This window comes from Acyrthosiphon pisum, chromosome X (genome assembly GCF_005508785.2).
Source record: "Acyrthosiphon pisum isolate AL4f chromosome X, pea_aphid_22Mar2018_4r6ur, whole genome shotgun sequence".
In the NCBI taxonomy this organism is placed as follows: domain Eukaryota; kingdom Metazoa; phylum Arthropoda; class Insecta; order Hemiptera; family Aphididae; genus Acyrthosiphon; species Acyrthosiphon pisum.
The window spans coordinates 129,570,468-129,583,966 of NC_042493.1; the positions used below are offsets into that span (position 1 = coordinate 129,570,468).

The 13,499-nt window shown below is 30.6% G+C and overlaps 1 protein-coding gene across 1 annotated transcript; it reads right to left on the reverse strand.

Annotated features, from left to right (window-relative positions):
* Window positions 1–2,070: 2,070 nt before the first annotated feature.
* On the reverse strand, window positions 2,071–4,109 carry LOC100573479. The gene is made up of 2 exons (XM_003242488.4): window positions 3,694–4,109; window positions 2,071–2,676 (listed from the first exon to the last, which is right to left on the reverse strand). The coding sequence occupies exons 1-2, from the start codon at window positions 4,031–4,033 to the stop codon at window positions 2,381–2,383; spliced, it is 636 nt and encodes a 211-aa protein (XP_003242536.1). The 5' UTR covers window positions 4,034–4,109; the 3' UTR covers window positions 2,071–2,380.
* Window positions 4,110–13,499: the final 9,390 nt, after the last annotated feature.

Below are 13,499 nucleotides of genomic sequence, written 5' to 3' on the forward strand. Positions count from 1 at the left end.
CCCCCCCTGGGATCCGCCACTGGTCTTGATAACATACTTAGTATCAGTGTATCACCATTTTATATTCGATTACAAACAATATCAATAAAGTGTTATCAGTAATTCTATGATGCATCTAACCAGTATGTTTCTAACATGATGGAACCGCCGTTTGGTTCGCTAGGTTGTGATGAATTAAAAAACGCTACCTATCACAAGCAGCGTAGTTTTGCGCTGAATTAAAAAATGACAATTTAAAGTTGCTGACCAAGCATTACAGCAGCGCTGAATTATCGAAGGCACGGTAACTCATTTAATGACTCAATGAAAAGTGTAAACACATCATTATAAATAATTCATAGTTGATAACAAAAATGAAAAAATGTGATGTGAAAAGCGGTATTTAAACCGCTTAAAATTGGTAAGCGGTTATTTAAATATTTTGGAAACCGTTAAAAATAGGTAACTGGTAATCACTTTTTTTATTCTGGTGTAAGGTAACCGGTAAACGGCACTTCTCAGAACAAGATAACTGGTAACCGGTTCTTAAAAAAATTTCGGCTCCTCACGGAGCCGATTACCTATAATTTTCGAAACGGTTTTCAGCCCTGATTTAAATGCTTTTTTTTTAATGTTTTGTGCTATTTATAGCGCATATTTTGGAGCTTTTAAGTGCATATTTAAGAGCTGAAAAGTAAAATTTTTAGTGCTACAACTTCCGAGCCCTGCTTATAAGTTACAAGGTAGGTTGGATACATTTTTAAAATGTCATTGTGTAGCCCGTGTGTAAGGTACAGCAGGCTGACACCAACTTGTCCACCTACTTTTTATGAATGTCAATAAAATGTAATTTGTTTGGTAAAAAAGGTTGAAAATGTAGGTAATATTACAAGACCCCAATATATTGTTACAATGACTTTAAAAAAATATTAAAAATCTAAAAAGTTGTGGTTCATATAGGTACCATTAAAAAAAATACCGTAAATACATGGGCACGATGGCCCAGTGGTCGATTGTGGTAGGTAATAAATATAAATTAAATAAATTATTAGTTATTATTAATACAATACAATAATACTACTTGTTAATATTATACAGCAAGTGCGTCATAATATTGTATTAGAATGACAGCGATAACTATGGCTTTTCACTTATTAACCTATACTTGTTTGAAGTATGAAATATTACACAAAAACGTATATACATTTAAATTTTATTTTAACACAAATAAAAACACGATTTATTTATTTTTCAGTGTTCAGTGTTTTAATTCTAACGTATAAATACAGTAGGTATATATTATACAATATACATGTATAATGATGTATACCTACTTGTATCATTTAAACATCAAAATATTTAAAAATTTAATACCATTTTAAATGTATAATTCCAAAGGTTAGGTATACATACAGGTACCACACAGTTATGAAGGTAATTTATGACAATAATATGTAAATATAAAACTTATTTAAAAATAAAACAAAATTTATTAAAATACTGAAATATTTCAATATTTTGAATAATTTCACGAAATTTTAAATTTTATGAAATTTTATAAAATTATTATAACCATTGTAAAAAATCTATGTTACATATTTCATTATTTTGCTTTAATTCTTTAAACCCTACCACGAACAAAGATAAACTTATATAGTTTAACTTATAGCTTAGCCTAGTTCATGATACGTACCTAATAAGTAATGACTAAGAAATAATTTCGTACAATATCTAATATTCAAAATATTTATATATTTTGTTTAATTCTTTCTGATCATATAGGTACAGCTAACATTCTGTGTTCATATCTATAAAGTAAAAACTACGACTAGTTCTCACCACAATCTTCATCATAAAGGTAACAAAATACTCACTTATCTCTTTCATTTTTCCTAAAGTAATATCATATTCCAAAGAAGCTTATTCTCACGAGAACTTTCATGACACCCTCGTACCACTCAGTAATTATACTGCTTGCTGTGTATTCATATATATTTTATAGATATTCCCAATATTGCAGATTATTCGAAAAAAAAATGTTGACAAAATATATATTGTTATTTCATATTTGTATAGAAATTTATTTGCAAAACATATTACAACACAGATACGATTTACAATTTCCCAAACAATAAATGTTTTGGAAGAATCTTTTCCGGTATTTAATGAAGCTCACGATCGACAAGACTTTTCTACAAGGCGGTAATCGCAGAGTTGCCGGTGGTAAGGTTCGTTTATCATTCCCCGATGTGGACGACATGAATAATAAAGTGAATAAAAGTACTGCCGTCGCCCTACAACGCGATTTGGACAAGCAACCATCTCCGAGCGTAAATGAAAAGGACTACCAGCGACTGCAGATCTATCAAGTGGCAGGTCCGTCTACAGGTGGTTACCGTCGTTATCGGTCATCCTCCCGAATCCGGGGCTTGGAGAGCTGTTGGATACGGAGCGACGGCTTGTAAATAAGCGACAATGGCTTCACCATGAAGCACTTCTTTTCGTCGTCCACTTTCGCCTTTGGACGTGGCTTGGCCAATCGTTTAATGTGCTCCGATGCCTCGTACTTCAGAGCAGCACGTGACACCCCTGTTTTGTTCGTTGTTGGTAATGGAGGTAGTTGACTCCACGCTACTTGAGTCTTTTCATTGGGAACGTTTGGGCCCTTTTTGCACCACGGAAACTGGTGGTCAACTCCTGTAAAATATTAGGCAACTACAATATAATCGTACTGTGACGTGAACGATTTTATATAATATTATTGTATAAACATCGTGTCGTAGTTATTATAAAGATACTATACGATCTCAAATGCAAATGTTTCACGTGAAAATAAAACCAAAAATAATTAGAGCAGGAACGTGCCGATAACCAGAACGGGGTGGAGATACGGAGCTGTTGATAAATAGTTTTTCTTTTCAGTTGAATAATATTTAATTTAAATTTGTAATATTTTAGTTTTATCTGGAAAGAGCACCGTGGTCATACATGTGGAATAACAATGTAAATAGCTAAACTTTAAGCGAAACAAAACTTTTAGCAGTTATTATTTTATTTCCCATTATAAACAGTTTCAGAAATAATATTATAAATCAATAGATTATATTATTGAAAAAAGCCCTCTTGGTATATCATTTGGAATCTAAATACAATTTGATAGTTTTCAAACTAATTACATCTATCAAATTATTCAAACTATTTTGGGTTTTCGATTTTTTTTTTTTTTTTGCTTAAAATGGGTCAATTAACCAAGTCATTAGTATAAAAGTGTTTAAGTTACATTTTATTATAATTAAATTTAATAGTACCTACCTATTAAATAAGACACACCGTCTTTAACTTCTTAAGAAAATAGGTAGGCAGGTCCTATACTTGTTTCAAATGTAGTCGTAGTATCAATTTTTTTTCTATAGTATTATATATTTTTCTATTGAACGCACAAATTATTATTAGTAACGTGATTAAATTACTTCTACATCGTGTCAGGTTCACGGCACCTATGCATATACCTATAATGAGCGCCGCTAATAAAACACGTTTGGTAGCCACATTATAATATATGGTCTTGATCAACTGAAATTATTCTGTGTACCCATGTGTTTTTCTTTTAACCGACGTAATAAGACGTAAAAATATCTAACTCGTTCTACGCGTTATATTATTATTATTTCCATAGTTCACAATATTATTTTAGTTGCGATAGCGTCCAGTTACCCCGGAAAACGGTACTCAGCCGAATATTCGGTTTTCGCAACCGAGCCACCGGCTTGGCCAGGCTTTCGATCCTCGAGGATGACTGATATCGACGGGAACCACCTGTAGACGGACCTGCCACTCGATAGATCTGCAGTCGCTGGTAGTCCTTTGCATTTACGCTCGGAGATGGTGGCTTGTCCAAATCGCGTTGTAGTGCGACGGCAGTACTTTTATTGACTTTCTTATTCATGTCGTCCACATCGGGGGACGAGACACGAACCTTACCACCTGCGGCTCTGCGATTATCGTCTTTTAGAAAAGTCTTGTCGTCCATGAACTTCCTTATCGACGGAATCATATTGTATTAATAATTAAAAATTTGCCGGAAAGTTAAAACAACCAATATTATGCTAATCGGTATAATATATTTTATATATTATTTGTTTTATAGTTCCTCTGGTTGCTCGGCATTGTAGCTATATGGTACAGTTATTTTAGTGTTATAAAAGAAAGAATCTCTGCCCTAGAAAATAAAATTATGTGCTTTGAACAAACAGACTTTTGTAGACAATTATCTGACAGAGATCGCAGGAAGAATAATATTATTATTTTCAATGCCCCAGAATCTACCTATAACAGTGCCTCTGATGAGTTAAGTCTAGTTAATTCAGATTTTTCTTCTTTGGACCTACCCATCAATGCCTTAAATGCTAAACGTCTCGGTAATAATAGTAACAAGCGTCGTCCGCTTAGAGTAATTCTACCTGATATTAACTGTGTCAGCAGATTCTTAAAGAAAAGCCTAAACTCCGTAATATCGAAACGCTGAAACATCTAAACTAAATTAATATATTTTCTTTTTAAATATTTTTTCTATTTAAATATAATATTGTATACTAACTAATTCAACCAGAGTGCAAATCTATTTACTTAATATTATTGTATTTATAGTTAGACAATTATTTTATGCATATTTTTTTTTTTATCAAACTTGTAAATATCTAATAATTCTGCACTAAATGCCTTCGGGCGTGTATTTCAAATAAATAAAATAAAAAATAATAAAAAATAATTAACATCTAACGTCGTGGAAGATATTTTTGTTATCACAACCGATTAACTCGCTATAATTCTGTGGTTTTCTTCATATAGGTTTGGTATTTTATGATTTTAATCTTCACTACTGATACCTACACTAATATAGTTCAGTGGTGGTATTTGCTCATCATTACCACCAACTACTGGCTACATATTGTACGTCAATACAATTGATATGATATGTAGGTACTACTGTGCATATCAGTACAACATCTAAATTACAAAAACTGGGAAATTATTTTGTTGTTAAAAATGTATAACGTGTTCAATATGATATTATATAATGTATATACGTATATTTTAGATTCTGAGCGGAGTGAAACTTGCTTCAAAGTATCAAGTGTAGCATATTTTTTGAAAGATAATATTCTTGATCTGGTACTTTAAAGAGGTCATTTTTCGATTTTCGAAACGCTACTCGAAATAAAAGCGGTTAAAGGAGAAAAACGTACGATTTCACGATTATATAATATTAAATAATTACGGACGACGTTTTCTACCAGAAATATTGCTTAGAATGAAAAATTACAAGAGACTTTTTTTGTTTCATTTTGGCTTTTGTTTCTTACGGTTTCAAGTTCGGAACATTTTAGCCATTTTTGAGCTATTTATAGAAATTTTAATTTTGGGAGTTTATTTTATTGTAATTTGGTTCAAATAATCGTAAAAACTTTTAATTTGGGCTATTTATTTATATTAGCCTTACCTAAACATGGTAAAATTTTAAAAACATTAGAGCGACTTTTGAGCTTTTTATTTTATTTTTTTTCATTTTTATGATATTTTCTAATTATAAATTACCTATTTATATAAATCGTTCTTAAGCTATTCTTATAACGCTTTGTTTATCACCATAGAAACGAATAAAATTAAATAAAAAAGATTCCCCCGTCCGCTCAGAATCGGTTTTTATCGAATGCAATCATTTTATTCAAATCGAATACAATAAAATTACACTATCCTGTCCGAAGACCGAAGGAACGATGGACAAACATCTACCACCGAACGTACAGCAGTATACAGTGACCCACTTGTAACCTACTGTACAGCAGGGCGATATTCACTTACCCACTTTTTTATTATTATTTGTAAAAGAATTTAGTGTTATACATTAGGTAATAAGAAAAGAAAAACACAAAATGTCGAACCAATTAAATACGCATGTATATAGCTATAGGTTGCTAAGGCAGGACTTTGCGGCCAAACCATCGCATATTTCTAAGAGCAACTTGTTTACTTATTTTCTTCTTTTTTTCAGGCTAACCATGAAATATGTTTTTTTTCTAGTTGTACATAATATATGTGTGATGTACATTTATGTGTGTACTGTATGTGTGTGTGCACGTGCACCTACACGATTTCCACTTACATCGTATTATCGTAATATATATTTCCAATTGGAATAGATGAAATACAACGATTTACCTATTTTCTGAAAGTAAACATGCATTTAGTTTATCATGCAGTGTCCTATCCACCCCGATAATTTATTTTTGTTTGTTTAACTTCGGCACGCGATACAAATTGGTTCACCTCTCGAACGGCGTGCCTCAAAGCTCGAGAAAAAATCCCAGAGCGCAATAAATTATTGTATTTTTCCAATTTATTCACTATATTATACTATACAGATCCTACTACTGCACTGCAGTAGGCATAGATATATTACGCGTGTACGCGGCCAGGTCGTATCGTATCGGATGACAAATACAAATATAAAATAATCATAGTTTTTGAATATTTTTTTATTTAAGATGATTTATCGGGTTGTTCGTCGCAGCTGCGGTTTTTCGGTTGAGTAGTCCAATAAAAGTACCTAACGGTTTACGCTCATTAAAATTATATTCTTAAAAATTATACTCTTAGTGTGCAGGTTATGGTATCGAGAGTAATGAATAAAAATAAATTGAGTTGAGCGTAGCTGAAACGGTACCTACTCATCTAAATAAATGCATATGGATAAGTACCTCTATTCTATGTACAATGTACAATCTAATTGCCTAATGCCCTAATATTTATTTTATCACGACAAATAAATTGAGGTCCATTATCTGACAACTATGATTATTACTAATTATCTTTCATTTCGATTAATTTACCATCGCTTTTCTTTTGCAAAATGCAATTATTTGCGTAGTAAAATATATAAGATGCTTTCTAAAAATAAATATTATTGTTTTTAGTTCTTTTACGTATGATAGCTGTGAATAATATATAACGCACTTTATATTATATAGTATGTACCTATATACAAATTATTATTAAAAGGACGTCCTACTAACGCACATGGCATATTTTACGAATAATCCATTTCACTAGGTTGGTATGTAATAATATTTTAAGTTACCTATTCTTAAATATTTAAGAATAGGTTATATAGAAATATAACAATATAATATAGGGTGTCATATACCTATCCAATACAGAGAAAAAAAGGCACGGTCAAGACATTAATATGATTTGCATTAGTTTTCTCGACCAACACTAATATGCACGTCCGAAGACACTATAATATATGTACAATATAAAATATACCGTACGAGACCAGTTCACACACACAAACACGATAAATGCACTAGCTGGCGCGTGTGAGGAAAAGGATAATTTTTTTTCTCCGTCCGGTTCGTCGCCGCGGTTGCCACATCCAGCGGCGGCGCTTTTCAGGGGATATGCACTTCGCTGTATCGATTCGCCGGCCGGTGTAGCTGTGGGGAGCTCGGAAAAGCGTTTCCTCGTCTGTGCCGCCACCGCTGCGAGGATACGACCGCGGACGGGATGGGTGGCGAAGGAAGAACGCTGGTGACCTAAAACGGTTTTCGATGCATATTGATCGAAACTGCAGTAAACTATTTCGCCTACCAGCTCGCGAAACACGTCAACACCGTCGTCTCCCGTATTTCGTTCAAACGGTGTCGCGTATTATTATTATTATATTATATATGGGTAGCATATCGCGGCGCGTTGCAAAACTACTTTAAAGTGGACCGAAACGCGCAGAGCTTATAAATAATAATAGTATGTCAAATCGAAAAATTTCTTTTGAAAATAAATTGTATTTATAAAATACTAGCTGAACCCGTGCACTTCGTTGCCCGTAAAAAATAGCAACTCTTAAAAAAATTATGATTGTTCAACTTTTTTCGTGTGTAATTTGCTGCAGTAAGTGCAACTCAGCCACCATGGTAGGCGATGTTCAATAATTTGATTTGATGCAAGCATTTGCCTGATCCACCCGAATAACCAATAATAAATAAATACTTATTTCTACTGTAAACTTTAACTAATGGCAACTATTAATAAATAAAAATAAAATTTCCAATTTCCATCGTCAGCCTCCCTTGAGCACCTCTTTAAAATGCGAATTTCAGCAAATCGTTTCTTACTGCACGGTGAAAATATGAGAAGAACCTCTATTCCAAATTTCAAGTTCGTACGTTGCGTATACTTTTTGAGTTACAGCGGTCGGTGACTAAGTGGTATTTAGATTTTAATGACGTACGTAAATATTACCGCGCACGCATCACCGTGATATATTATACGCGAGATTGTTGGCCGAAATAATATAAATAATTGTAGTGTACGACAGTGGCGTGGCGAACTTCATTAGCTTATGGGGCACAATATTTTTTATAAGTAATACATTATGAATAGTTATTTAAGTAATTATGTATTTACGTAAATTGTAACTGAGAACGATTGGCTTAGTCTTAGTACACATTCAATAAATTATCATAATATGAGAAATGCCTCTAGTCTCCAGGACGCCCACCACCCTTTAAACTGAGGCACGTGCCTCAAATAAGGTCTTTCGACACGCCACTGGTGTACGAAAAGTCATTTATGTACAATATCATTATAATTATGTGTCATTTCCGGTTGCTGCGTTTCCGACTGATGCTCGTGAAATGTATATCGTAAAAATTTCACGATGAAAATGCGTATTATATTATTTTTTAAATCACTGCAGCGACCGTCAAAACATTACCCACGTTAAACGATCGATCGACTTTATAGTTGTCTAAAACAGCTATATACCTTCTATGTAACTATAGTATATTATAGTACCTAAATGGCTAAATCACATACCAAAATGTACGTATATCATTGAATTAATAATGTGATAATGTGAATTGGTAAGGTAAATCCAAATGTATTTTTAAGTTTCAACAAAGCATATTATCGATAATATCGGTTCCTTTACTTTTGATAATACTAGTTTGTATCTAAATGCAAGTGCTTAATGTTAGTATTAAAAGTTCAATGCTAATTCAACGTGAATCGTGATGGAATTTACAACAATGTTAAGCCAGAATGGCAAACAATTAACAGTGTTAAACAAACAATTGAATATTAAATTCAAATTTAAATATGAATCAAAAATAAGTGGTAATAAGAATGGGAATGCGCTAATAAAACAGGCAAGGCCAAATTGGTCTTCAACAAGGAAAAAAATTAATACAAGAAAAATCAGTTTTGGATCATAGTCATGAACCTACAAAATGTTCTCTACTTTAAAATAAAAAAAAAATTAACTAAATCCGACTATTATACAGGGCGTGAGAGTTTTTCCTGTAAGACATGTATTTGTACCAAAAAATGCACCGGCTCCGACTGCCTTAAGGAAAAAAAAATTTTGTAGTTGTAATATAAAGTACCACATATTTTACTATAAAACACTTCAGATATTATATGTAACCATTCATCCATTTTTGGTACAACTAATTCCTTTGGTTGGAGAGTTATCCATAACACTTTACATGTTTCTCGTACAATTTTTGCAATGTTTGACATGTTTATTAAAATATCGAAGTGGAGAGCAAAAAAGTTAGTCCCATTTGCCAAATATCTGAATAATTTAATATATTATATTGTATGAAATAAGTATTAAATGTATACCTACTAGAATATTTAAATAATGTAATTATAATTGTATGTATATTAAACACATTATAAAACAAAGACACATAGTGATGTTAACTAATACTTGTAGTTATCTCCACTATAAGCTTAGTGACAATTACTAAAAATAAGTAAGTATTTACTATTAAAAACAGTTTACAGTCAATATTCCAGATGTCTTCAGTGTTTGGACAATACACCATATTATTTGAGATTTTCATAATGTACACGATATTTATTTAAGATTCTGTGCAGAGTATTTATATTGATTTTTGTGTCTCTTAGGAAAGTGGACCTAGTTAACGATTAGGGGGTAAAGTAAAAAAGGTAAGACAAACTGCAAAACCATTTTTTTGAATAAATCGATTTTATTTTATGACTTACTCTAAAAAAAAAATAAAGCAGATATGTGCATGGATATTGATATTAGCGATTTGAATATGCCATACAATATTTTCAAAATTTTTTGATTCGTTTTGAGCTGTATTAGATATAGCTGATATATGCATAAGAAAATTTCGACGTTGATTATTTTTTTTTCTATCATTATCGATAAAAATATAAGTTCGCTTGGTCAAAAAACTTAAAAATTATTTTGAATTAGAATTTCTTAAGAAATGTCCTATGTGTATCTAAGATTTTAAAATATAATTCATGATTCCCCATAACACTTTATAAATTTTACAAAAAAAAAAAATTTGTGGAAAGTCAAATATATTTTTTATGATTGTACGTTGGATATTCACCAGTCAATTGACAATTAATTCTCATAGAACAATTTAGTTATTTTGTTGTAATTTAAAAATATTATTCGTGGGTAGGTACTTAAAACTTTTGAAGCATATTTTATATTCTGAGCGGAGCGATGAATGTATTGAATTTACAATTATGTAAGTTTTTTTTGTGTGTGCCTGTCAATAAAACTGCTTTGATTTTCTTCAACAATATGTTGTTATTCCTAAGTTACATAAAAATTAAGGAAAAGCAGGAATATTTACGCAAAATCAGTTTTTTGACAAAATCGATTTTGGTTTTTGGCGTAACTCTAAAACATAATATTACCGTAGATACATTAAATGTTAAATGAACATTTAGATTAGTATTTGCTATACTCCATAAAATATTCAAAATATTTTGACTTGGTTTAGCTGTTTACGAACATTACCAATTTAAAATATGTTTAGTTTGTTTTTCTATAAATATCAATAAAAAAATTTTTGTTGGGCCAAAAAGCGCGAAAAATGAATATAAGACTCAATAAAGTTCGATTTTTGACAACTTTTAAATTTAAAATTTAAAAATGATTTTGTAGTTAAAAATTTTTAAAATGTTCAACTTTTGGAGCTAAGAATAGAAAACGTACAACAAAGTTGCACGTAAATAGGTTATTCTGTAACCGAAAATCTCAAAAATGTAAATCATGGTGGTTTTTTATTACATATTAAATAACCAAGATTCAAGAATAATGGTTTTAGTTATTATGTTATTAAATTTAATAACATCCATTATACAGGATCCACTTAAAAACTACTGTACAGCAGAGCGATATCCACTTACCCACTTTTTATATTTTATACCTACACACGACTAGGTATAATATCGTCCTATTGAAAATGGTTATGACTACCAAGACTTTTTATAATACGGTTTCTTACCAGTTACCGAACCTAATATTGATAACATTGATAATGATTTATTCTGATTACTCACCTATTCAGCTAGATAGATATTTGTATGTTCCACGTGACTATGACAAACTTTTTCTCAAAGACTTTAATACCAGATTGAATATAGGTACCTATAGACTTATAATATATAGACCGCGCATTAGTGACATATATTTAAGCCAACATATGTGCAAGAGAGACAGACTCTGACACTACTATTTCTTGGAGATTATAAGCAATTTTATAATAAATTTATATATTTATAATGTAATGTACAAATTGTCTATAAACTCCTTGAAATTGTAATGTCAGAGTCTGTCTCTCTCACTGAACAATAACAGTTCAGTGGTCTCTCTCGCACATATGTTGGCTTAAAGTGTTACACACAAAACGAGCGTAATGCGCGGTCTATATATTATAAGTCTATGTAGGTACCTACCTATAGGTACCGGTATTGTCAGTAATTATTTATTCGATCTATGGTTTAGAAATAATTATGCTCTATATATTCTGAACATCGTATTATTTTATTTTAATTTATTCATTCATTCTATAACTGTATAATATTATATGCAGTTTTTTTGCACATCAATATCTATAACAATATCAATATCTCTGACAGATTTTCGAAAGACCGATTTTCATAATGCTAATATTATTATTACCATGATTACCATCCCCCCCCCCCCTAAAATATATTTATGATTCATAGATTTTTCTTGTAGAGCAAAAATATCAATTTATTATGATTTATTATAGAATTTATATTGTATATATTTTAAAATCGTAGTTCTACATTTTAAAACTTTTTTTGATTTTTTATAGACGATAGGAAGGTAATTTTTTGGTAGGTTTGTCTGGTTTGGGAAACCTAATTATAGTTTATAATTTAAGTTTTCTACTAAAAGGGAAAGTAAGATTCGATGATATTATATAGAGTTTATAATATGTGTTGATAGCTTTATGACATTATTTGGCAGCTTATATGTGACTTCCACCGTAGTTAAATCCAATATCTATAGGAGTTAGGATTTTAAAATGTTAAAACCTTTGGAGAAAAAATATGAGGGAGGCAGCCAGTAAGATACAAATTAATTGTAGATATGTTGGAAAACTGATAATTTCTATTGGAATATGGTTGGATAACATTTGCTAAGCGTGCTCGAAATAATTCAGACTTTCCTGCATTTAAAGTGCATCAGGAGTTGTTAATGGTTTTCAAAGAGATGTTTTATTTTTAAGACATTTCTTGGCTGATCTAGAAATTGTGACATACTTAGTTGTCATCGACGAAGTCCAAGAGTCAGATATATATCCAGAACTTATAACACACAATAACAAAAACATTATAGTAATTAATAATATAATATAGGTATGCAATGATTTCGTTAACAATTAATCAAAGTTGAACACTTTGTATTTTTAATAGCATCATACATTATTTATATTAATATAAATAAAATATGAAATATCCTTAGAAATAGAGGCTGACTAAGAGTCAAAATAACTTTTTATATTCAATGATTTATTATCACTGGATTCAAATTTAACACACTCATATTATATCATTAGTCATTACATTGACCTACAACTAATCAATGACGAAGAACACTCGAAATCTACTATTAAGCATACCGAGTTTCCTGGCTTTTTTTGTTGTTGTTATTTAATCTTTTAAATGTTTGAAACTGATGATTATTTACATAATTGGCATAACGTGGTATATAATATATTTATATATTATATCTTATCACTGGTATTAAAGATTGCTTCAAAAAATATTCGCCAAAACTTGCATTATTTTACTGCAAACATAAACTTTATTCTACTAGATTTTATTATTTTGACGATAATTCTTCATTCAATATTCTGTTAAGCCATATGTATTGATATAGTAATAATAATTATTGTTGGAAGATTATAATTTATTATAAAGTTTTTAGTGCTAAATTTTTGTTTTATCTATTGTTCTACAATCATGTGCTTTACATAATATATTATAACATTATAACATTATTTATTGATTTTAAAAGATAGAATACTTATGAGTTATCGAACATTTTAAGGTTTATTTACTTTTAAATTGTTTTTCAATAAAAGTAAATTTTTATTTTATTTCATATTCAGATGCAGTATATTGCCTGTAAATGTTGTCTCGTATAA

Excerpts from the sequence above, each read along its gene's own strand:
- LOC100573479 (XM_003242488.4), bottom strand. The coding sequence starts at position 4,033 with ATGATTCCGTCGATAAGGAAGTTCATGGACGACAAGACTTTTCTAAAA. Across the intron at positions 2,677-3,693 it reads GCTGAGTACCGTTTTCCGGG|GAGTTGACCACCAGTTTCCG; the intron begins GTAACTGGACGC and ends AATATTTTACAG.